Genomic DNA, 27,157 nt, shown 5'->3' with positions numbered 1-27,157 from the left:
ATGTGCTTCGCTCTGCATTTATTTTTTTTATGGACAGTAATCAACGAAGATAAGATTCCATCTAAACAGCGTATACCAGGGCCCCTTCGAGATATTTCCTCGTCTCTTGAGGGAGCTTCTAAACCACGAGCTTCAGTCCACTAGAGTCATTCATGCTGCGTGGTGTGCTTTCAGGCAGTGTGTTGAAATTCTCATCGGGTGTACTTCCTGTGTGTGGTATTTTTTTTCATAATTGGGAATCCTACGAAATGGAAATAGTATTGAAAGGTAAAAAAGAGATTCGGAAGTCTGTTTGTGTGTTAGGTTATAGTAAATTCATTGCTGGGGTGAATTTCAAGGACCTGTTATTGCATTCGTACCTAGTGGAAAGAAAACGCCATTACAAGTGGTGTATGAAGTTATTTAGGAGACTATTGAATGCGGCAGTCCTAAATTCATATGTTGATTATAGGAAAAACACGTCTAAAAATTTGACTTATCATTTCGCGTGCCATTGGTCGAGGTAATATTTTGGAAATATCCAACGTCATACGAACTGTTTGGACATGGCCATCACTCAATACACAATTTAGTACCAAGACTCACAGAAATACATTTCCTATAGACAATTCCTGCAGCTGTGAAGGAATCAAAGTCTCAAAGGAGGTGTACAGTTTGTGCGTAAAATGGGAAATGAAGAGTTTGCGTGTACTGGTGTGAAAAATGTGCAGCGGGATTATGTTTGGATTGCTTCAAATCATGTCACACAAAGCAGATTTTCTAAGGTAAATCATTTGAATATTTGCATATTGACGTTTGAAACATTAGCATGTGATTACCTATATGAAATGATACGGTAACAATGGAACAAAGTCAGAGAAGTGGGCGGAGTAGTAAATTTTCAAGTAGGCGGAACGGGTAATCCTATCGAAATTATCCTATCTGTTATGAAATTTTCAACCCCAAATAACTAAATTACATCATGTAATTGTATTTTTTAAATGCATAGAAGGTTAGAGATCTCGTAGCTTATTCGAAACCAAATAAAAATCTTTCAAAATTGAAAATTTATTCATTAGTTCATAAAAGGATATACATAAAACAATAAATATTTTTTCAAATCGCTCGAAAAATTATTATATAGTAGCGCATTATATTACGCAAGTTTACAAAATTTTTGAAGGATACTGACCGTATATTATGAAAGATATAAATTATTGAATGATAGTATGCCAAAAAGGCGAAGTCATTTAAATCTCATCCGGCCGCTGAGATGGGATTTAATTAAATGCCCGCCGCGCTTGAGGGGTTAAAGCTTGTAACAAAAAAAAGTGATGGACCCAAGAACGACCGCTACCTGAACGCTAGGGGTTCAATTAATGACGACGGGCCGAAAAAAATACCCTTCCTAGTGGCAACACGGTGGGGGAATCGAAATATCCGTCATGAGCCCCATGACCTTATAAGCAGTCATTCGCCATGGGCTGGGAGGTGGTATCACTGCTTCAGAAGTCTCCCGCACGGAAAGTGTTAATATTATTGATTTATTTTAGTTACCAAAAAGTGTTGCTTAACCCTTTGAGTGCCAACCGATGTTCTAGGCACTATGCCAAAAGTGCCGAGGCATTTTTGCTGATTTTTCAGCAGGTTAGGGAAAGAAATTAGGTCTCAAAAACAGGTATAAAGGTATACGTTCAAAAAATTTACGAAATCTTTATTATATGTGGTTTCACCTTTTTACTATATTATTTGACGAATTTTTGGTAACATGAGTTAATTTTTATAATTTGAAGAAAATAGTTAATGTCAAAATAAAATGAAATGAATATTGACAATTGTATGAGTAGTTTATTATCAGCATGTAAGAGTGACAATGTATGAGGAACTCAATAGCGCTCCTGGTACTTTTCGCGAGATATAGGAGGAGCGCGATAGCGATTCCCGGCACTTTCACTCCCGACACTCAAAAAGGGTTGAATATTTACCAACAAAGACAAATAACTCATATTTCATTAGGGGTAGTTATAGTTAAGTTTTTAAAATCTATATTGTTAGTTCCTTTCGGGGAATACTGCGTTGAGAATAATTAACTTAAAAAAAATAATATTTACCTGTACTATTTACCTTGTAGAAAAAAACTTTTTTTAGTCTAAAAACGGATGATTACTTGTCATCCATTTACCACCTGCGTATTTATTTCTCGAAAGGATGGTTCACAAGCATCCCATTCATTTAATTTTAAATCTCCATTTTTTCATCCATCATACCAGCCTAAAATTTCAAGAGAAAACTATGAGCCCTTAACTCTAAACCCTTTAAGCAAAAAAAAATTACAGAATCAAATATGGATCTATGGACCTTTGTTTCTGTGTTATTTTTCATTTCGAATTAGAAATAGTTCAGATATGGTACCCCAGTATATGGAGTGTTCAAGTATTAAGTAAAAACATTTTTGGCCATTTTTGACCGCTCCTCTGGTGTAAGACACATAAGCATTTTCCGAGCCTAGAAACTGATAACATCCTATACCTCCATCCCCAATCAGTGGTTACGCATTACGTTAACGTTCCCTATGCGAATATGCAATGTGGAACTAAAGGTACGATCAAAGATTATAAAAAAATTAGGAGACGTTACTTTATTGGAGCTGATGATAAATGATACATTTCCAAGTCCGTCAGAATCAATAAACTGAGAGAGATATTTTCGAACGGATAGGTATGGCAATACGTCTTTCCACTGAACGATAATGGATTTTAATAATTGTTAGGTTTAATTTCGTTAGAGCATTTCCTTTTTGTGTGTAAACGGCTGGTGTCCTGACATCCCCCTGCTCGACACCTATTGAGGCGATTGGCGGACTATGATGAAGAAGCACATTTATTTTGAGCCTCTATATAATCTATTATTGAGACTAATCCCAGCATGAAAAAACCCAATCACAATCATTTTGACGCCCCTTAAGGCGTTAAAAGTTGACTTATGCAAACATAGAAAGTAGCAGATTGTAGAGAAATTTTGTCTATTAATGAAAAAATGGATATTAATGGATATTCTCGAGAAAATAGGTATAGATTGGAGGGATAGGCTACTGATTCGTAATCTGTATATGGCCCAGACTGCGCAAATGAGAGTAGCGGACGGAGAATCTGGGTGTGCAAGAATGGGCCGAGGAGTGAGGCAAGGCAGTCCTCTATCGCCGCTGCTCTTTAACGTGTACACTGAAGACGTGGTAAGGGAAGCGTGGGATGAGTTAGAAGCTGGAATAAAAGTGAAAGGAATGATGTTCAAATCAGTGAGATTCGCGGATGATCAGGCGTTGATTAGCCAGTCAGCAACGGGGCTTCAAGCTGTAGTGGATGCGTTGCGAGGAGCATGGGATGAGGATTAATCACAAGAAAACTAAGGTTATGCGGTTTTGTAAAGCATCACGAGCGAGGAATGTGAGACATGTAAGATAAAGGTGGGTGGTGAAAAACTTGAACAGGTTGAGCAGCTCAACTATTTAGGCAGTAAGTTAGTGGAAAACGGATACAGTAGTAAGGACATTAGGAAGAGAATTGCATTAGCAAAGGAGACGTTCATGAATAGGAAGAAGCTTCTGAGAGGATCGTTATGTAAGAGTTTAAAGAAAAGGTTAGTGAAGAGTTTGATCTGGAGTGTAGAGATCTACGGTGCGGAAACGTGGACATTGAGGAAGGAAGACGAGAGAAGATTGGAGGCGTTCGAGATGTGGGTATGGAGAAGAATGGAGAAGGTGAAATGGACGGAAAGGAAAAGGAACGACGAAGTGCTGGATATGGCTGGCGAAGAGAGGCAGATTTTAGATGAGGTACGGAGGAGACAGAATGTATGGGAGTAGCGAATACTTAGCGGTGAGGGGATGTTGAAAATGGTGTTGGAGGGTAGAATGTTAGGGAAACGAGGGTAGGGAAGGAAAAGAATAAGATTTTTTAGATAGATTGAAAGGGAGTAGGCCTTACAGTGAATTAAAGAATGCAGTGCTGGAAGGAAAGGGTAGCTTCCAGATCACTTCTTGAACACTCCATTGAAACCTACCTTAATCGGTAGAATGCTATAATAATAATAATGAAAAAAATATAATACAAACCGCTTCTCTATTTATTTGTGTAGTAATAAAGTAGATTCTATTATAAAACTACCACAAAATTTCATACCCATTGACGCGCCTTGCGGGTTAGTATGTAGATGTAGATGAATTGTAGGAATTGCTAAACACGGAAATTGAAAGTGGTAAAAAGACCCAAATCTATCCTTCTAATCTAATGGAGGAAAAAGGGTGGCATTAGAACAGATTCCTGCTGACTTTCCCTCTCCTGTCTCCTTGCGAGTGTTTTCAATGGAAAAAATAGTTAAGAGCACAGAGATGGGTATTTTTTCGACGTTTCGATGGCCTGCTATGGTGACTCCTTTCTCCTGTAGTGAATAGCTCAAACCTTCCTTCTTTCACCCTCCAAGCCAACCGCTTTGCATTCCAGGGGAAATCATGTTGGAATTCTGCAGGAGCAAGCGGTTGGAGACAATAGAGATGATTTGCTAACGCAAAATGGAGATTTGGCGCATATTTCATCTCTTTTTTTCTCTTTATCTTAAGAAAAATAAAGACCTCCCTGTTTTTGCCCGGCATCATAACTTCCGCTCCCAGGGCCAAAGAAGCGTGCCCCTCATGGTTTTCCTTTTCATGCAATAAGTAGGGACTGTTTTTATCCACTTTGATCTTCAAGTATTCCAGCAGTATTATTATTTTTTTTACTCTTACCAAAAAATGCATCAAAATGGCCTATCTGCCTAGTGTGTTGTTTTACTAAAAAAATCCGTCGACGGTCAAAAATAAATCATTCGTCCAATTTTTAGTTTTTACTATATAAAAATTCCAGATTGTTATATCAATGGGTGACACTGTGCACTTGAGAAAACTTTATCTGTGTGCGTCTTTTAGGCAGCGGATGGTGACTGCAGGGAATGTTTTCAAAAATTTGAAAATCATTTATTGTTCACAATGATTGGAAAACCTTTTAATGGTCTTATTTATGCTTGCAATCATATTCGAAAGGCGAATTTGTCCTCATTCAATGAATATGAATTACTTTGACACTCGTTTTATACCACTATACTCTTTAATATGGTTTACATAATGCATTAGTGAGTTTGATTACCCTTAAGCAACTAAAATGCAAGTTGCATCATATTGCTGCTGGGAAGTAAAGATTTCCATTGCTGCAGTTCTGTAAAGAGCAATAATATTTTATTTTTTTTCTGGAAGTAGTAATTTGAAACTTATTGTTGATATTATACGCACTTTAAGATTTAGGAAAGTACATATGCATGGTGCGTAAGTTCCTATATTTCCAAGTTACTAAAGCACCCAAAAAAAACCTCATGATGTTTTGGATTGCCACATTCAATAGCTGTGACGAATTCAAATTGGATGACTTCCTGTGGTCATGATTAATAATGGTTATTTTTCCTCACAGCTAAGTGATGACATTTGCGACAGTACCGAAATTTAGACAAAAGACATAGATTCCCCATTTGCACCAGCCATCTCGGTGAGTGTAGGGGAGAGTGGCCTGCATTGTACCACTATTTACATTACAAGTTACACAGTGATTGATAATATTTTATCTTTTTCAGTGTGATGTAATGCATAGACTTCGATTGTAAAATTTTCAAAGTCACGCCATTAAATACGAAATATTTCTGAATTTATAAATATCTGCAAGTGGTAAAAATGAGGAAACTGGTCTCCTCATTTGTACCAGTGGTTTCCTGAACTGGACCACACATTTACTCTTGCCAATTATTTGGCCGAAGCTAAGGTAATGCTTCTATCGCATTTTAGATCAATTTTATTAATATAAGCATTTTTCTGTACCTTGGCTACTCAATGCATCTATTTATAGACATTATAGAATAACTTTTCACTCTTTTTCCCACCTACGCTATTTTAGCATGGATCCATGCACTGCATTACATACACCTTATCATATCTTCCATTTATATTCCTCACACAGTTCATAATACTATTCTACCGCAGCTCCATCTCTTGGTTTCTTTCTTGATTTCACTGCAGTGTCACCAAATCATTTCCTTTTTATGAGTAATTTCGCTGGTGTCACCTTCTCCTTCGCTAATCTGAGGTTTTCCGAATATATACTACTCGTCAACCCACTGGCTTCCTTTTCAGGCCTTATGGCTCTAGTAGAAGCTACTCATGCTTTTACTTTGGGAATTGAATATTTCCCCACTTAGATACACTGCTACGGCTAAATGGAGTTCATTTACACTCTTCTTACATTATTTTCTTTTGGAACCCATGCAGTAATAAGAGTTACGATAAATTGCACATTAACAATGGAAAGCTTTAACAATACGGCACGTTAAATAAAAAATGTTTGCATATAAAAAACAGCTACATCATCATTTCATAGCAATACGGTGTCCTAAACTGTACCGGTACGATATAGGAAACTGCTAGTGGTAAATTATTGGCAACTCCACTATTTTGTCTTCGTTACTTTTTTCCAAACTAACCATAAAAATTACAGAATCAAATTTAATGATAACCAAGGTAATATGTATATATATTTATCTATGCATGTTCAGCTACTAATCATTACAATTTATTCCCATTTACCTTATTATTGTTATTTCCTTAGCCAAATGAAGAAAAAATTGATTTAAAACTACAAAGTATTTTATTCTCTCACACACAGACCGATATTGAACTAGTATGAACTGTAAATGAACTCCTAAGCTGGCGACTGGTATTTTGGCATCCTTGACGACCTAGTTGAAGCTGCACACGATAGATGTATCAAGATTCCACGTCCTTCGGTTTTACTGGGGTGGTACGAATTAGGGGCCGGTACAATATAAGCTTCTCCCCCCTAATGTCTTCTATTCTTACGACACCACGGAATTCTTGCCACTTACTTTTAATCACAATCAGCTCAAATGCTCATAAATTGTATTCCGAGTTGCTAACATGCCTCTTTTTCCAGTTAACCCCCCCTAGAATTCATCCGAAAGAAAGGATAATATAAAGCGACATGCCAACTGCAAATGACACTGCGATGCGGTGATAAATTTTATTTTCCTCTCAATCGAAGTGCCAGTCACAAATCAAAAATGTTTGGAAAAACGCCGCTATTACCCTGCTGCTGCTGCTGCTTCCTTCCTTGTCATAAATAAACTGCCGCTGGCCATGGAATTTCGTTTGTGGCTCGATGATCCGCAAAACTTTAGTTATATTTTATATCCACATTCCGGGAACTCAAGTTCCCGAAATTCCCCAGTCAAAATTGTGTCTGCCGATCTAATAAATGGCTGTTGAGGCATGGTAGGTATGTCGACGATTAAGTTATGAACAATGGCAAAAGATATTAGAGGAAGTGAAAGAGAAATCAGATGATGTCGTTTCAATATGCTGGAAAGTTGAAGAGAATAGGATATTTTTATTATGCTTTACGTAAAACCTATGAGAGCAAAAAATAGAAAATACAGGAATTGTTCAACTCTTAATAAAAGGCATTTTGACAAAAACAAGTCATTATGGAGTTTATTGTTAGGCTAACAAGTAGTAGATATTTATACAAAAAATGTAAAATAGTCAATAATAACCCAAAAATATAAGTTTTAACTTAGTAATGAACACACGCATACATATACAAATTTATGTAGAGAGTTTTGATAACATCACAACTTTAAGATGATAACTTTAATGAGTTGAGGAGACTGAATTAAGCCCCAGACTTCCAATAGGAGTACAGCCCTATTTTTAACGACTGAAGTGATTGTGACGTCTTTATATTTGGCGGAAGAGAGTTCCAGAATCTAGACGCAGTTGGATGAAAAGATTTGAAATATATATTGGTGCGGGATTGAGGAATTTGAAGGTCAGAAACACGGCGGGTGGAAATTCCAGTAACTTTTTTGCGGGGGATGAATAATTCGTACAGGTATGCAGGAGTCTGTTTTTGGAATAAGGAGAACAGAAAAGTATCCAGGGTATAATCCCTTCGGCTGTGAAGAGGTAACCAATTTAGATCAGTGTAGAATTTGGACAAATGTTCCAAAGTACGTAGTGTTTACTTTGGTTTTCATACAAATAGCTTCTATAGCCCTATATCAACTATTGTTTCACAGACACGCAGAGAAATATTTTTTAGGCAACGCAAGCATAAAGCTGCCATTGCGAATTCATTTTCATGTATGATTGAGTAATCTGTTAAAAATCAGTCTTTAATGTGACCCTTGTGATAAAAATCATTTGTAATACAAATTTAAAATACAAAGAACATTCTGCTTGTAGATTTATCAATGGAAATTTATGAAATTTCGGTCTGATATATGGTTTTTTTAAATTTTCAGAAACGGTGTTTAAAATTTTTTTCAGCAAATCTTGGCCATTATGCCTCCCATTCCGTGATCTTTGTTGACTTTACCCTTTATGATTATGCGCTTAATCAAATTTCCCGCAGTTGCTTACGTCGTATTAATTTTTTCTGCTTTTTTTATGATACGTATTCTATTAAAATATGATTTCATTATTTTAACTACTTGTCCATCTTGAAACACTCAACACTCGTGAAAATGACGGGTAATGCGTTTCTTTTTAATACGTAACGGTAAAGCGTATTTTATTCAGGAAGTCACTACTCTGCATTGCCTCTGGCCATTTTGATGTTTTAGCTACACAGCACATTTATGCTTTGACATTCTTTATGACATTTTGAATGGAAATTAGCAGCATATCTACCTTGCCAAGAGTGGTTTGTAGTATGCCATGATAGGGAAAGAAAGAGCGACGTGACCACTGTTCATTTAAAAGTTTTCTTTGCAAAATGAATGCTAAAAAATACTCAGTTGTGTTGATGAATAAGGAAAAAGGTTATACTTGATGAAGTTATCAATTAATTTTAACATAAGTGAAAATATGTTTAAAATAACTAGTACCCCTTGAAATGATGGGTAATTGTACTTTTAGATAGCCACATGACCCCGATCCTTAAATAGGGTTAATATATTTGTCATGAAGAGAGATAAAATGAGACAAGCGTTGCCCTTGCCCTTTTGTCAAGATGAAAGTGTCCGTAGGGCGATGATCGATCTGTTCAGCCTATTGTCGAATGTCATTCCCAGCAGAAGTGGAAGACCCACGAGGGTTTTAGGGTGGCTGATGGACGGCGAAACTTCCACACAAAGGGAGATAGCTCTTTAGCGGCTAGTAATTAAAAAAATTGAAACGGAGCGTCATATATGTGAACGAGCCATCAGGAGTTTTCTTTGATCCGATCGCTATCTAGATGCTAACTTGAATGTCCCTTCTTTTCTCTGTCATTGCTCTACGAGTACGAACTCAAATGTTCTTTGCTATAAAATAGCGCTGTTTAGACGCGACGCTAATTTCCTTTGAAAATTCATTCCATTTACAGATTTAGATAGATCTATTTTTGGTGTCATATCTGAGTTATGGGTTATATATAATGTTCAGAAGTTTTTTTTAAATTACCTTTTGGCGCTCGTTTCTTCAAAAACCTTTCATGAATAACAATATTCCACTGTGAATTCATATACTTTAAAAGCTTCAGCTTATTAAAAAAACTTGTGTTTCCACACTCCTATATTTTCACCGACCATGGTTTCGGCAACTTGTGCCACTATCAAGGCCTCGGCAACTCGTACCTTGATAATGGCATAAGTTGCCGAAACCATGGTCGGTGAAAATAAAAGTGTGTGGAAACAGACAAGTGTTTTTAATAAGCTGAATATCAAAGATTTCCACCGCATCACGCCGGACACACTATATTTTGACTTTAAGAGCTACCTATTCAATTAAAAAAAAAAAGAAGTATGATGCGTAAATTTGAATGGATGATTCCATTTAAAAATAATATTATAATATTATGGTATAATATTAATTTTACCACTTCATTGAGATATCAGTGTATTTTTTCAAAACTCTTTTGGAGAATCTTTTTATTTTTATTTGGCGTTCCGAGCGATCAGTATATGCTTAATACCGCACATTCCCAGCTCCCACAACTCTGAAAACCGAACGCGAAACAATTTAGCGCTTTTAGATCTGGCCCCTTATTGGTTGAGTTACGCTTTCATAGATAGTAAAAGGGGCGTTTTGGATATGGAAGAAGATGTTGGGAGCCATAGAAATGAAGCTACTCTTGATTACGAACCCTCTTATGATCCAAAACAACCTGTAACCCTTAACCAGTGACGTGCAATTCTTGTTACACTACCAGTGACGTACTGTCCGTGAGACCGCAATAAAACAAAAATTCATAAAACGTTGCGAAGTCATTTTTATTGCTTCTTTTAATGTTTCTCTGACTTCTCAACTATTATGAAACTTATATTTAATATCATGCATTCCAAATACGAGCCAACTTTTTCAGAAAAATTGTTATTTGAAACAGGATCAAAAAACTGATATCAAAAACACTTGAGTCATTATTTTTACTATGGTACTTTTTTAATTAACTACTTATGTATCCACGTTTTGCAACTAAAAATGTTTCGTTACAAATTTATAATATAATTATTATTCTATTAAAATCACTAGGAATTGTTTTTGACAATTTTTTGATTCAATTCCACCAGAATTACGTTTATTGGATTTACAATTTAGTGACGTGAGGTCTCACAGACCGCTACTCAAATTCAGTTTCAACTTTTCAGAAATAAGTAATAGGAACGTTAAATTTTAAGAGTGCCATGATCTTATGATGCAAAATTATGACACTAACGATTATTATAGATATTTTGAAATAGCAATTTTGAAAATATTCATAGTTTTAGGGACGCAACGGTCTCTCAGACCGCACGTCACCGGTTAAGGGGTAAGTTTGTCGTAAGAGACGGAAAAATATTTGTTTTGCTCACAAAGGCCTTGTTTACTTGTGTCTTTACTCTCTATTATTGCGCTAGAAATATTATTAATTTATGATAGCTAGGTCGAGTTTTTTTGGCTGGTAGGTATATCATGAAAAACACTTTTATTATGCCGATCCCAACCAGTCAAAGTCTACTTTTTTAATCAATTGATGTAAGACTGTGAGTCCTTTGGGGTACGCTACGTAGATAATATTGCATTAATAAGGTGGACTTGTTGTAGGCCTTCATTTCTCCTTAACACAGGGGATTTATTTTATTTTCCTTCCCTAAGGCGTCTCCTCTTTGTTTCACTCGAGGTACCTAATTATCTCTTCGTCTTTCTCTGTTGAAGTTCCTTCATTTTTTTCCTCCATTATATTTCTCGCGTTTTTACTCTTTCTTGTGACGAATCAGGTGTTCCAGAGTCCTTTTCTTCTCTTATAATGTAAGTTCGATTAGTTTTTCCTTATTCAATCATTTAATTTGATCTCAGAAAACGTTGGCTTCAAATGCTTTCTGGCCAGCATTTCCGATCCTCCTTTTTTCGACCCTCTGAGCGCCCCAAATTCACGTAAGTATATACAGAGTGCTCTTGTCTGCATTTTAATGTTTAGGGGCAGAGTTGTGGCCTTGATTTCCTGAATCCTGTTTTACTAATGTATGTAGCTGGATATTTGCCTCTAAGAGGTGTTCACTGTTCCTGGAGAGGTAACTTCTTGTCCACTTCCACGCATCGGATATTCATAAATTTGGTTCCTTATCTATGAATTTCGTTTGCTTAGTACTAAATTTTTTTATCCAAAGTTTTTTTGCCGAAACGACAGTAGTTTTTATGGCTTAGCTTCATTAGGCCTTTTTCGGAATTCTGCCCATTTTCTGGAAAACTTTTAAAATTCAGACCACTGATGGTGTTTGTTAATATTATCCGATTTTGAGAAAATTTCAGATCTGAGATCCAACTTTAATTCCACTACTTTTAATATTCAAAGGATATTTGGAGGATAAGTAGCCGGGGTAGTTGTCTCCGAAGGAACTGGATGTAAAATCTTTCTCTGCTGTGGGAGCACGATTATGCAACAGTGACCCAAAGGATGCGGAAGATTCTGTCCCTCTGTCTATTTTCTAGCAAATAGTTTTTCACTACACATAAACCCGCGAAAATGTATAACTTCTCTTGATACTTCTTCTCGTTTATATTCTTATTTTTCACTGTAATGTGTCTGCAAATGCCTTAATTTTCAAATTGTAATTTTTCTAATCTGTGTATTATGGGCTGTTTTATATGATATAACCACAATATGTTCCTAATAGACAACTTTCATGAACAATAATTCATTATTATGGCGGGCAGTCGCTACAAGGAAAAAAAATTGGTTGGGGACGGAAATCCACATGAAAGAAGTCCTAAGGAGGTTCTTTTTTGTTACCTTAGGTAAGGTATGATACATATTCTTGGTCTTTCTCTGCTTGATTTCCTTCAAGTTCTCCCTCCATTTCATTTCTCACGTTGTTAAGGTGTTATGTAATGCATCACGTGTTCCAGGGTCATTTTCATCTCTTGATGTGTCCCGATGGCAATGTGTCTGGTTATGGATTAGGCCAGGTGTCTCCAAAATAAGGCCGGCGGAGGGCTTCCATCCGGCCCGCGCACTCGTTTCAAGTAGCGCGCGATTCTCGCTCGTTTAACTCTTTGAGACGCCGCTAGGAGCATTGCAGCGCTGTACAGCACGTCAAAGTCGCCTTCAACTGTTCGTAAATACGAAATACGCCACCACATTCTTCAGTTGACGTTGGTATCGAATACTTCAGTCATCGGAAAATTTGCTATCCGGCCCGCGGGGCGATTTGGAACTGGGAATGTGGCCCTCGTGGCCTAGTAAACTGGAGACCCCTGGATTAGGCTATAAGGACGTCTTATGGCAGTTTCGGGTGAAATTTACGCTGAATGAGATCTTTCTTTGTGCTTCAGGGGGATTGAACGGGAGGTGCTTCACGGGAACCCCTCTAAGGCCCCCGATCCCGGCCACCCTGCAGCACCAGTTCACGATGGCCGCCGAGAGGTGCACGAGGACGCACTCGGCTGCCATTCAGCTCAGGCTCTTCATCGCGAGGATCTCGAGGTGTTGGAAGTCTCAACCGTCGCACCAACAGCAGCAGACTGCGCCTCCGGACTTGGTCATCCCCGTTCAGCAGCAACAGCAGCAGCCGGCGACCCTCACGCAGTCGCCGAGCCGGCAGGGCGGCGCTGCCGTCGCCAACCAAGATGGCGGCGGCGGAGGCGGCAAAAATGGCGACTGTGGCGACGCTTGCAGTGGAGGTCCGAGTCCTTTCAACCGCCACGCAGCCGTGCGGTCCACTTACGTGGACAAGAGCGTCGAGTCCAAAAGGAAGGTGAGTGAACCAGGGCCCCTAATTTAGCGCATTGCGTAATTTTTTCTTAACCCTTTCGTTGCTGTTCAATCTCCGAAAACCTTCTCCTCAAATGCGGCGAAAACGTTAAAATACGTTTCGTTGGGCCATGGAGGAGGTACTTCCAGGATAGGCCTGGTACACCCTCGTAGGGTCCTTAATCTGGGACGAGCTCACCCTCGCTCGCCGGTTTCTTGGACCTTCCGAGCGCGGGGCCCCCCTCCCGAAAAGTGACCGCTCTGACTGCAGTTTGAAAATCAACCAATCTATCAGATCATCAAAAAATGATTGTTTGCATCGCACTCCTGCCAATCGAGCAATCAAGTACGTCTTTGAACCGTGTTTCTGCGATGAAAAATAACAATTTTATTAACTTTGCTAAAAACGTGCCAACGGACCACCGGAAATTGGCAATTTTTGCAAAGTTAACAAAATCGTTCTCTCTCATCGCAGAATCACAGTTCAAAGACGTAATTTAATGCCTGATTGGCAGGAGTGCGATGCAAATAATCATTTTTTTATGATCGCATTGATTGATAGATTTTCAAAATGCAGTCAGAGCGGTCACTTTTGGGGAAGGAGGTCCCCCGCTCATAAGGTCCAAGAGAGGGGCCAGCGAGGGTGAGCTCGTCGAGGAAAGGGTCTCGGATTAGGGGCCCTTTGAAGTGCTTCGGTGAAAGTGCATGTCAGGGAGGAAGAAAAAGTACGTTCACGGCAGCCTGTAGTGCGAACGTACCAGGTACGTTCACAGCAGTGGAAGGGTTAACCGGGAGGTCGTCCATGACTTAAGGCCGTTTTACACGGGGCACTTACTTGCACAATCTGACGTGTGTACGAATGCGCAGTCAAAATTGCGTCGTGTAAAGCGGTCAATTGCTAGAACACATGCGAGAATGCGTATACGTGAGATGGCAAAATAGCCCATGTTCTAATTTCGTTCATGAATTCGCGCAATTCCACGCCAGTTTAGAAATGCAGTTCTAACCTGCGCAATTCCGTGCCCCGTGTAAAACGGCCTTTATAGTGTGTATACCGTAAGTTGGCGCACGGGCCCGCGAAGTACGTGAGCCGCGAGCAAAGGAGGGGAGGAAAGGACCGACAATAAAAACTATATGGGACCGACACAGGTAGCCGGCGGGTCCGTTCGCCCGTCCCTTTCCTCCCCCCGACGAAGGCAACTAGCACCTCCAATAGAATTACTAACTTCTTTTACTTTCTCATTATATCTCAATCTAAATAGCTTATTTGTAAAGCACTAAAAAAGCTGAGAAGAATGATATAAAACAAGAACTGCTCCGATCATAAATAACAAAATCGTCAAAAGTTAAAACAAAACATACAGTACAACGGCTAAAAAATAACTTGATCAATGAGTGGTTTAGTTGGCCTACGGGAGAAAGATGCGCAGGTATATGAGTATTTATACCTCTTAGATATAAAATTAATCCAAAATATTCGCGTTCAACGCAGACGAGCAGGCAACTTGCACCCAGTAGGCAACTTGCGGAAACGTTTAAACGTACTTCCTGGTGCTCGTTACCTTCGTGGGCGTTGGTAATTTTAGCATAGTCCGGAGAGTGTATTTTACTGTTATTACAAATTTAACCATAATTTCTACTAGTGATTTACCGCCTCAAAAATGCCTTAAATTACATTTTATTACATTCCGTTTCATTTTTGAAAGCAACACTAAAGAACTTTTCTCGTCATAATGAGCGATGGGTTAAGAATATACTAATTTATTAGAGTTTTATGGTCAACGTTTTCAACAAATCCACGAATTAAGTCGCCAGATTGAATCACTGATACAAAAGGTGTAATTAAGTGTTTCCCTCTTTCTCCGCATAGTGTGACACTGTAGACTACGTCCTTTACGGTATCATTTAATGTGGAGTTGCTGTAATGTTCGTGTCTGTTTCTAATGGTCAAAATATCGTCTAGCAATCTTTCTTTATTACGGATGGCTGAATTTCCCAGGAGAAAATAGTCGTCCAGTACAACTCGCAAGTTTACAACGGCCCTCACTTGCCCAAGGAATTTTACACATTCCCTAGACTCCTAGGGGGTGTCTCAGCAGAGAGTATGAGGGTTCTAGGTGAACCCTTCGAAGGATACAACACACCGGGGCCGGGAACCAAGCCCGTGGCTTATACGCCCGATCACGTGGGGAGGGGCTGGAGAGGATGAGAAAAGGAAAGAGGCGCCGCCGCGATAGGAGCCCGTCGACGCCTCTGGGAAAGGAAAGGTGTGGAAGGGGCGGGACGAGGGAAAGACTCCTCAACGCTATACAAGCGAAGAGGACCCTACTATTAGCAAAACCAGGCAAAGCCATTAATGTACCAACGATTTTGGAGAATTTTCCTATACATGAGGAAAATCCATCGATAAAATCGCTAGATGGGCGTGTCAGCAGTTACAGGATGTCCGCTAAACGTATGCGTCACGCACTAGTTACTTCCTGATTGTAATCGGTATTTCAGGTGAATATTAGCGTTAGCCAAGGAAATGTTTTACTTCAGAATTGTGTCAGTTAATTTATTCACCTTTATCGGGCCTTACTTAGCGAATGTTATTATGATCGGCTCATTTAATTTCCGTGAATAATTTGTCTTTTGAAAATAAATGATGAAGTGACCTGGTCAGCACTACAGTAAGGACAAAATATAGTTTTCAAAAATGAGTTGATAAATATATAATTATTAAATGAATATCTCTTGCGCATATTATAACTATTCATAAGTCATGCAATCAATGTGTATTGTTTCATTTGAAATTTCGTTTAAAATGTAAGTATTTGTTGCGAGTAAAAGAAATAATGATATCATCTCCATAGAGATTGCAAGGGGAAGAATCTCTTTCTCTTAATACAATACATTTTTGACTTTTCTTGAGAAGTTCAAAATGATGGCGACGAAAAAAATTTCCCGCGAATCGAAGCACGTACCCACGGACGGACAATGTCTGGGAATTTTACCGCCGTTTACGCGGCAAGGCTGAAATTTTACGTGTTGACCTATTTATGTTAGACTACCTAAATTAGGCTTATAAACTAAATACATATTTAATAGATAAAATTGATGCAATTTACACCGTAATTTATTAGATTGTAAACAGAGCATTTGGTGCAAGAATTTGCATTTACATATTCTATAATGCAGTAACCTTGTTGCTCCTCAAGCTCTATGTTTACTTTTTTTCTATGATTCAAAGTGATATCATTTCTAAATTACATTTTTCATGTATTTGAATGAGCGTAAAGGGTAATTACTAACGATCACATAGGTATCATCCCTCACTGAGCTAGATAGCATTCTAAAAACACGGCCTGGAGTAGTTGAAATACCCCTTGGGCAACTGAGGGTTTACATCATTTGCTAGTTATCCTATACAGGGCGAGCATTGTTCCCCTTCTTAGTTTCAAAAGGGTGGTTTCCTATTATTTTTTATTGCCTTAATCGAAAGATTATTACTCCTGGAGTACGCATTTCACGCTCTTAGATTTTTGAATGAAGATACCTATTTTTTGCGACTAAACAAAAAGTGAAAATTTTCAAGCGCACGAAAACACGACGGCTAAGCAGGAATGCTGGGAAAAGTCCGTGTGACGTATTTCTGATTCCCACTGCCGCCCTGTGAGGTGACCTTGAGGCGAGGCTTTGAGCGCTGATACGACGCAGGCTGCTAGCAGGTAGCAGATTACCCTGCTAGCAGGTAGCAGAGTATCCTGCTAGCAGGTAGCGCTTGATTTAAATAAGGATTATTAATACCTTATAAAACGAAGGAAATTTTCTGACTTTAGGCAGTGTTAATAGGTGATTATTAACAGATGTTTCCCCAAGCTCTGTGCCTCTTGCATGCATTCGTATTCTCAGACAATGTAAAATTCTTATCTACTCGTATAGAAACTAGGTCCCTGTGACGTCACGTGGAGTGGAATCGCATGGGCACCAATCTGGTCCTTTTCAAATGAGGTTAAAATTGACCATTGCCATTCACCTAAACTGGGATTTCTAAAACCAAATAATTTGTATATTATGAATACACTAATGGTGGGTAACGAATCGCAATCAATGCATTACGTTTTTTTTATGAAGGAAACTACCCTATTCAATGTCGCCCTCTTGGTTCTCCGCATTTCCCAGTTTAAGCCTTACCAAAGACTGCACTCGACATCCCTTCGATCATAACTTTCACCCTTGTGATCCCCAAACGTGACATTAATTCAGGGAACTAGGGAAATTCAAGTGCGCCTCGCGAGAACACACCAAAGTTGATTGGAGGCCGTCCTGAGTCTTGCTTTTTTCGAGGACAGGGCAAACGTTGAGGGCGGGGAAGAGCAAACGGAACGGTCGACCGCTCGCTCAGTGCCTTCGGGTGCGTCTATTCAAAGAGCCACCGCTTCCCCAACGACTCTTTTGTTCACGTTCGTGGGGGCATGATTAAAATTTCCCATTTTGCGGAGACCCTCAACATTTCCTGAGTAAGTATGCACAGTTTTCCTCCTTGCTGGAACATTTCTGGTTGGATACAATCTCAAACATGTGGTCACTAACCAAATTTTGCATTTTGAATAGTGCCCAAGTCATGGGGAAATTCGAGAGCTCTACAAAAACCTAGGCCAAAATATAGTCACCACAAATGGAAGTGGTGTATTCCATTGATTTATATATTTTGTTACCCCTATTTGATCTTTTCTTTTTTAATTCGAATACTGCTGATCATTAGTGTAGTCAATGGGTCGTTGATGAATACTTACTAATGTATTAGGATCTTATAATTTCGTAATTAAGTAGAAACGCTATCATTAGTGATATAAAAATCCTTGAGAAAAATCATAGTAAGCATGATTTGCGTACACAGCTGTTAAAACTAAAGCATTCTTTTATAAGTTGGATTATTCCATTATATCCACATTTTACTGTTCTTCCCATTGGGAATAAATGCCAAATTATCCCTCACATTCCAGGCACTTTTCTGTAATTACAGGAAAAACTCTGGAACAAAATTAATTTTAGTATTGTGTGACAGTTTATAAGGGCGATTAGAATGGTTTTCAAATAATACCATTCCAATCCGTATGCATGGGTGAAGTGCAAACCAATTAGAAATCATTTTCTTCGCTATTCTTGTCAGGACTGATTGCACCACCGCTGATTGCTACCCAGTCAACACAACAATTATGGCCACAGTGTGGCCGAACTGTGGTTTACCTGTGGCAACTATGGCTATGGCTAGCCACAGCTTGCCATACTATGGCCAGACTGTGGTTGCCATGTGGCAAGCCATAGTGTGGCTTGCCAAACACATATGCAACTATGGCCACACTTTGGAAAGCCACAGCTGCCACAGATGATAAAGTTTGTTTACGGTTGCTATAGATGCAGACTTGTTGATGAGTTATCAAAATGAGAGTTAGTTGATTTCATTGATATAAAGAAAGTGTGTTAAAGAAAGAATAATATGTATTAAAGGCTTCCACATTATTTATTGATTTAATCTATTTCGGCGTCTTTCCGTGAGTACTGTGATGTTGAAATGTGGGGAAGATTAGATACCCTACCGTAAATGTTGTAATGACTAAATATGTGATTTTACCTGTTACAGATTGGTCCATAAGCCTAGCGAAAATAACTTGAGGTGGATGTGTAACATGTTACTGTCTCAAATCCAAGGCAATATTGTAATACTAGCTTATCTGCAATGTTGTTATGTTTTTTTAGTGGCTAACCTAGGCGATCATTAATGGTTATATTATGTTATATATGGTGAATTTACTGCAATAATAAAGTACTTACAAACATCATTTACTAAGTAGGAACTTTTATTTGCATTTACCTTTCTGATACTCTATATCGCAAAGTGCTATTTGGGGTATGGGGTGCCAACCAGAGGGCATTTTAACGTATTTATTATTTAAATTGATGGTAAATTAAAATTTTTGGTTCGCATCTAATTTTCCAAAAAATTATTATTTTTGCATTGATGGGCATAGCTAGGATTGAAGGAGGCATAATAATACTAGTAAAAAGGAATTATTATATGTATAAATATTAATATATTAGTAGTGGAGCATTGTGGCTAGCCAAAATGTGGCCATAGTGTGGCTATCCACACTAAAGCCACATTATGGCTAGCCACACTTTGGCCACAGTGTGGCCGGGGGTCAAAACCATTATGGCGCCATAATGGCAACCCACTATGGCCATAATGCCTTGCCACAGTATGGCCATAGTGTGGCCACATTGTGTCCATAATTGTTGTGTTGTCTGGGCACGTACTCAAATTGGGAACATTCATCACTCAGGGGAAGGATACCTAAGGTTATATGTAATAATTTTTTACGCCCAAACAGTTGAAGTACCTGTCAGCTTATATTGCCATGCTTTCATATCGTCTATTGCAATTTTCCGGTACTAACAACATGGCTCTCTTGCCATCGGGTCAAATTTGTTTTTTTTTAATGCGACGAGTATTCACTATCTCCTAATTATTTCGATAACTTAGTCTAAATATTTATGGAAGAGAGGTAAGGGCTATAAGTTAACAATAATCACAGAGTTTAATAATGATACAAAATGGAGTTTTAATTCATTATGCAGTAATAACCTAAGTCGAGACTATAGCAACAAGATACTGTGTCTTAGTCATCAATCCCTAAAAACGACGTGAGCATCAGCACAATGCAGTCACAGAAACATTCTGGCTTGAAAATTTTATAAAATTTTAATGAGTGCCTCGAAAATATATCCCCATTTATACTTGTGAAATCCAAATTAATTTGCAATCAAAAATGCATCAATGTAGATTATAAGTGAAGCCTCAGATGCTTATATGAAAGTGATCGTCCGTTAACCGCTATTTTTCAATTCATAGCTGATGATTTATTAACCGCCATACATGATGCCTTAAGCACCCTTGAAAATGCCAATTTATCACTGTCAGTATGAAATAAACATTTGGGACGTTCGTCAAAAATTCACGCTGTATATATAAAATTTAAAGCCACAGTCATCATCACGTTGAGCTAAATTATTGCGGATGACTGATTGATCAGTTATCATAAAAAACTTAAACCAGTCATTTAATCTGGGAGTAAATGAGTTGCCGAAAGGTGCTTTCGGATGCATTTTTTCATGATTTGGACCTTTTTGAGAATCGCAATAAACGAATCAACCATTACTAAACTAAATATGTAACACTGAATTTTATCTCTAGAATCACTAATTTCTCGTATTTTTTTATGATATGCTCTCATTCATATGTTGAAAATGTAAACATGCAATGCTCCTTAAATAGTTTTACATATGCGTATAATATATTGATGCACTGAATAGTAGTGTATCGAAACACTGAATAGTAGTGCATCGAATACAGTTTATGGAAACTAGTCAGGAAAATAAAGTTCCAAATTGTAGAAACAGCAAAGTTTTTCATTCACAAATCAGTATAATATATTTCTAAGATTCCAAGATTTTTTCGCTATTTTTTTAATAATTTGATTATTTAGGGGGTTTATAATTTCCAAAATATTTTCATGATAAGGCGAGCTACGTTTTACCTAACTATCAATGCCTAGTGGTGTTCAGATTTAAAATATCAAACTATGACAAGGATGATTATACCTAGATAAGGAAATTCATTGTGAGAGACATAAAAACTTACCCTTAATAATCCGCTACTCATATCATCAAAGCATGTGAGAATTGAACGCCCGCAATTAGAGGCTTAGATCTATGTTGACTTTTGTTAACGATCACTCTGGTAAAATTAACTTTGCAAAGGATGCAAATAAGGAAGGAGTATTATAACAATACCCGATTTTTTAACCGTCAAACTATTAATACCTAATTCAAATGTTTTCAATGTTTTATGCAAGCTTTAAAAATATTTCTTTCTTAACCATGGGATGGATTGAATTAATCAGGAATTTCACGAATCAAAATTGGGGTATATTTACGTGGTAGCTCAGATTTATTTTATGCAATCGTTTAACAGCAGATACAAGGGCTATTAGTATTACGTAGGTTGTATTTTTGTAAAAAACATATTCTTTTATCAGGCAAAACTGTACGGTAATTTGTCTATGGGTAATCGGCTGAAGGATAAGCAATATATCCCTAGCGAAAAATCCAGCCCGGTGTTCATTGCGAGGAAGTTTTGAAGATTCTAGTAAATACACGTCACTAAAGGAGGGGAGAATCCATGGGGATTAGCTGCCGGAGTGTGGGAAAAAGCGGCAGTTAAGGGATTGGTAGCGAGAAATTGGAAGGTAAAGGGAAAAAATGGGAAAGAAACAAGGCATTAATTTGCGGTGAAGGGTCTCCGGATTGACTTTCGTGTTGTTATTTCGCGACAGGGCCCGATTTTGTCTGCATTTAATGAGGGATGGGTTTTTCTCAGCGATTCGCGAGAGGGATGGCCATTCATTTCACGGATGTTTGCGCAGAGAAATTGCCAACGCATTTCGCTCTCGTACGACGCCGGCAAGAGCGCGTACGTTGGTGAGTTCCACGTAATCGAAAAAAAAACTTGAAAGAAATAAAATTTGAACCTTTTAGTCTCATGAGGATTACCCTCACCTTTGGATAATCTTTGCGATCCTGTGGGCTTTTAGATAGTATTTTAAGGCATTATAGAATTTTAGTGAAGCAAACTGTTGAATGCGTCTTTAAGCTCAGTATCTTTCACTATTTTGATTCTTAATGCTATTGCTGCGCAATCGTTTACTTTATTCTTCCATTCTTGCCTGGAAAATGTAGTCATAAGTGATTCAGATACCTTATTAGATTTCGTTGTAAAACAATTAATCGTTGGATATTGCAAGCGTTTAAGGTGAGCAATATCATCTAGATAAAAATGTACCTCTTAAGGATTTAAATCTGCACTTATCCCTGCAGGAATTTAATGTATATATTTTCTATTTTCATTTAGGACAATGCCATGCAAAAAACATAGGAGTAGAAACACTGGACCTTGGCAAAATACAATTCATTGATTTCGTTTCATTTTATTTTTTGGCCATGGGGGAATACCTGAATGAAGAATGTTATTTTGTCGTCCTTTCATATCTACATCCTTCAAATTATTTCAAGAAATTGCAAATTCGAGTGTGGATAATCGTCCGCAGTCTGTGTGTAAACACGAAGAGCCTTCAATCTTTTTACTTGCGTTTGTTGGTTCACTTACTCAATGATTCAAACAGAATGTTGATTGGATAGGTTAGGGTGGAGCTCGCCTCAAAATAAGCCGCTGACGTGGGATTAGCTCACATTATAGTATATTCTTAGTTACCATAGCGTCCGAGATGAAATACAGTGAGAACAGCAAGTTTACATGAAGTGAAAATAAAAAAAGGGGACCTAAAGAAAATTGCTAAAGGGAAGAACTTTAGGTGAGTAGGGGAGGGGAAGGAAAAGTTTTTTTTTAGGATGTAACGAAAGGGAATAGTTCTTCTTGTAAATCGAGGAGGGAACTTTAAGTTGGGAGTGGAAAGAGGAAGAGTATTCTGTATATTGTTTCATTGATACTGGAATATATGAATAAATGAAAAATATATAAGGAGTACATAAATTTCATGATAACGTGGCTCTTAACACTTGAATGCCGACGGGTATCATTTTGACACCCTATGCGAACATTTTTTTCAATGCTGGCCTTTAAAGAGTGTTGTAGAAAAAAATATTTTGTGACTTTTAATCGTTTTTAGGGCTTAATATGACGACAGTGTTTGGGATACCCCTCTCTCTTTTTTCCGTCATAAATATTCAAATTTACCTTGAATGCCGCAAGGTGTCACTTTGACACCTAGTATTTGATCGTTTCTTCGTTGGGTTTTGGTGTTTCGTGGGATGCGGCTTGATTACTACTAGCCAAATTAATATTTTAGAATAGTACATTACCTTCATGATTGTTTATGTTTTACATAATTTCAATAAATAACAGCTGTTTATCATTTTTTCGAAAATTTATTAGCTTTTGAGGTAAGTATATTCCAATCTATTCGTGAATGATTTGCCTTGAAACCAGCAAAATTTTACCACGACGACAATTATTTTCCGTCTTCTTCTAGTCTTTGTGTTTTCTTCAATACAATTTTGTAGTTAAAGAGTCGTAATTTATTTATTGTTTTCAAATTTTCATTGTTCAAAGCAAATTTTCAAACATGAAGACGAAAAAACCAGACGCTAAAAATGATGCCGCAGTCTAAGAGAACAGATTTTTAGCATTATTTTTTTACTTAAGTTGAAATTTCTTAATAAACAATATTTTTTTTTTAAATGTTAAGGTAAAAAAACAAATACTACAATGAAGATGAAGCTTTAACATTACCGACTAAGAAAAAATTATCTGCAACATAACACGGCTATAAGAACATGGGTATCAAAATGACACTCTCCCGGCATTCTTGGGGTATACCAATTTCCCGGCATTCTAGAGTTAAATAGGTGCCACAACTGCTTCATTGTTCCCTTTGTCGTTTTCGCAGGTGATTCGGATGCTGTTCGTCGTCGTATTGGAGTTTTTCGTGTGCTGGACGCCGCTCCACGTCCTCAACACCGTGTACCTGTTCAACCCGGAGGCAGTGTACTCCGCAGTCGGCGCCACCGGAGTCTCCCTCGTGCAGCTGTTGGCTTACGCCGCCTCGTGCACCAACCCAATCACCTACTGCTTCATGAACCGCCGCTTCCGCGCCGCCTTCCGCCGCGCTTTCGAGTGCTGCACCCGTCGTGCCGCGGGCGGGCTGGGTGCGGGCGTCGCCGGCTCCGAGGGTACGGGTGCGGGCGGCACGACCGGAGTGACGGTGGTGCGGAGGCGGAGGGGACGGAGGCGGAGGCGCGGCAGGCAGAGGGGCCGCACCCTCTGGAGGTGGCACAGCGCCGGCGGCCCTCTGGGAGGGCGAGGCGCCGACTTCAGCACAGGAGGCCTGGGTTCGGAGCTGGCGGTCGCCTCGGAGGACGTCTCGGGGGCCGAGAGCGTGCTGGAGCACGGAGGGCTCTGCAGGCACAGCGGGTGTAGTAAATCCGGTAAGTGCTCACTTAACTCGCTAATTGCCTAGCGGTAACAAATAGTACCAGCTGGTAGTGCAGTGCTAAACGTAACTTTTTTTGGTCATTTATCGTAATTTATTAGGATTTTTGAGAGCTTCAAATTAATAACAATGATTTCAATAATATTTTTCCCTAAATTTTGCTATTTTAAATTTGTAGTTAACGTATTTAGAGCCGTTTGTATATTGAGAATTATCAACTAGCCAAAAATAACGGGATTTTTGGAGCAAGCATTTCGATTTTCTTTACTTACGCCTTATGTACTATTAATACTAAAGTTTTATTATTTAAATATCATGGTTATAACATTTTTTATCTAATAAAGTATGGTTAATTTGTTTGAGCTTAATATTTGGGATGTTATGCTGCAAAAAATATTGGTGGTACCACCGGTGGTACCGCTAGGCATTAAGATGCATGATTACCGCAAAAATCGCAGAAGTTTTTTAATTCAGGCGTTACCGAGTTAAGGACGTTTTACACGGGGCACATCAATGCGCAATTTCACGTTTGTACGAAGGTTTGCAGTCAACATTGCGTCGTGTAAACCGCGCAATAACGTGCCCCGTGTAAAACGCCCTTTAGAAGTTAGATAATCCGTCCAAAAGAAGGGGTATGGTGGAACGGATTGAAAAATCATTCATAACCTTTTTTTAGCTAAGCGGTGAATTGCTGCAACCCATGCAAGAATATATGCATGCTAGCTGGCAATGTAGCCCCTGATCTAATTCCGAGCTTGTATTCTCACAATTTCAACAAATGTTTTCAGTGATAACCCGCGCAATGACGTGTCCCGTGTAAACGGCCTTGAGAAATTGGATATAAATCCAAAAAAAGAGTAATCCTGTAACGGATTATAAATATCATTCATAATCATTTTTTACCAAACTTATTTTTACTGTTTCATCGTTTCAATGCATGTGAAAGGCGATCAAACTATTTATGAATTTGTTTTTAAAATGGGATAGTATATGAAGTAGAGAGTAGTATGTTAGAGATGATACGGTTTCGTGAGAAGGCTAGCTAACTAAGTGTTCGGTTATAATGCAATTAGTGGTCTCTCCCTTCTCCGACTTCACTCAAGGCCTGGTTACACGGTACATTAGAATGTACAAGAATCTGTACATTTTTCTGAATGGTTTTCTGAACAGATTCTTGTACATTCTCATGGACAAGATCCACGAGTAGGTGGTTACACGGTACATTTTTTCGGACATTTTTTCGTACATTTTTTAATGCGCAACAAATTATTTTAACTTCAAATATAAACCAATGGGGAACATGCAAACTTTTTTAAAAGTACGAGAATAATAAGATCCTTACCTCAAATGTACTTTCCGAAAATTTCGCGGATGAATAATGTTTTATAGCTGAGATATGAGTCTTTAAAAATAATCTTCATCGGCTGTTTGAAAACACGTGACGGAGCGTGCGCGCGTTACATCACGGCCTGGAATCCACTGATGACAGACTGAGGAAGTGGATAGAAAAACTGTCTATGTAGGGACTCAAACGCAAATTTGGCGAATATAATTGCTGCTTTAACGTCAAACTTCGGATTGTGAATATATTGGGTTGCCAAGGCGTTGTTGAAATAAATAAAGGCGATTGTTTGGGGGGCTTTGGAAAGATTAAATTAAAATAAGTTGATTGCAGATTGTGATCTACGTTACACACCTACATCATTTGCTTAATGCAGTAAGTATATTGCAGCATGGACCTTCAATAGAAAAACGTGTGAAAACCATATAAATCGTGTATCCCATAAAACCATATAAAGTGCCCCGACGTCTAGTACCTCTATTTACTCGCCGGAGAAGTTTTTTGCTTGTGTTCGAAGGGACAAAAATAAGAGGAATAAGTGGTTGATGATACACAGAATGGAGTCAAATACATTATCTATATTGTCAACGGGATATCCTCAACGTAAGTACACTCTTAAATCAGGGTTACCGCAGGATTTTATCAAGTTACTTATTTCACTTTGTAAACAACTCTATAAATGTACCTATTATTCTACCCATTGTAGGATCAAATTATAAGGAAAGTGGCTGTTTACGAGAATAAATACTGATTACGAAAAATAAGGAATGTAATGGGCGGCCGGCCTCTCGTCATAAGGAGCCCCTAACAAGGAATATTCACGAAGTGTCTTTCGCCGATATCGTTAAAATTTTGTTGGATAGTAGTGTTCCATAATAAAAGCACATTTTCAAAATTTCTCGTGCCCTTAAGCCTTGTGATATAATAAACAGGACATAATAAAGGCAGTTGAATTCTAGACTTGAAAGCTAGTGTGTCGTGATTTCTCTTCATCCTTCTCCTGTGAATCGGCGCACGCTACAGGAATATACGAGAAATATGAGACTTTTGGCAAGGTAAATTAAATATTTATTACTGCGATGCCCATAACGTTCGCTGCATGTCAACGCAACACCTAAAATTTCGACTCGTTTTGCAGTCGGTCTCGATTCAAAAACAGGAACTTGAGTAAATACAGCGTAAATAGTACTTGAATATTATTTCTTTGCCTATCACATGCTTTTTTATGACCTTTTAACGATCATTTGGATCTCAATCTTGGACAATTCTCGCGGTTCATACATTCAGCGCCTTTCCATCTGATCCTTCCTTTTACCCATCCCCTTTTCTTGTGTTCGATTCTTTCGCTACTCATATCCAATCAGTGAGATATCCAAGTCAAGCAAGATCATATCAAATCGAAATAACTATCGGGGCCGTACGTAAACAAAGAAGTTGCCTATACAAGCCAGATGAAATGAATGTGTCGTTTTCGTAGTCTGCCA

At 38.4% G+C, this 27,157-nt stretch overlaps 1 protein-coding gene across 1 annotated transcript in view; it reads left to right on the top strand.

Moving 5' to 3' along the window:
• The window catches only part of LOC124163065 (trissin receptor-like), a 319,914-nt gene that overhangs the window by 229,020 nt on the left and 63,737 nt on the right, over positions 1-27,157 (top strand). Inside the window, exons 5-6 of the mRNA XM_046539851.1 lie at positions 12,863-13,284; positions 23,789-24,326. Coding sequence (XP_046395807.1) covers positions 12,863-13,284; positions 23,789-24,326 — 960 coding nt within the window. The remainder of the gene's footprint in view (positions 1-12,862; positions 13,285-23,788; positions 24,327-27,157) is intronic.

Source organism: Ischnura elegans, chromosome 7, assembly GCF_921293095.1.
Source record: "Ischnura elegans chromosome 7, ioIscEleg1.1, whole genome shotgun sequence".
In the NCBI taxonomy this organism is placed as follows: domain Eukaryota; kingdom Metazoa; phylum Arthropoda; class Insecta; order Odonata; family Coenagrionidae; genus Ischnura; species Ischnura elegans.
Note: the sequence above shows the minus strand (reverse complement) of the source record. Positions and strands in the feature narration are given on the sequence as shown.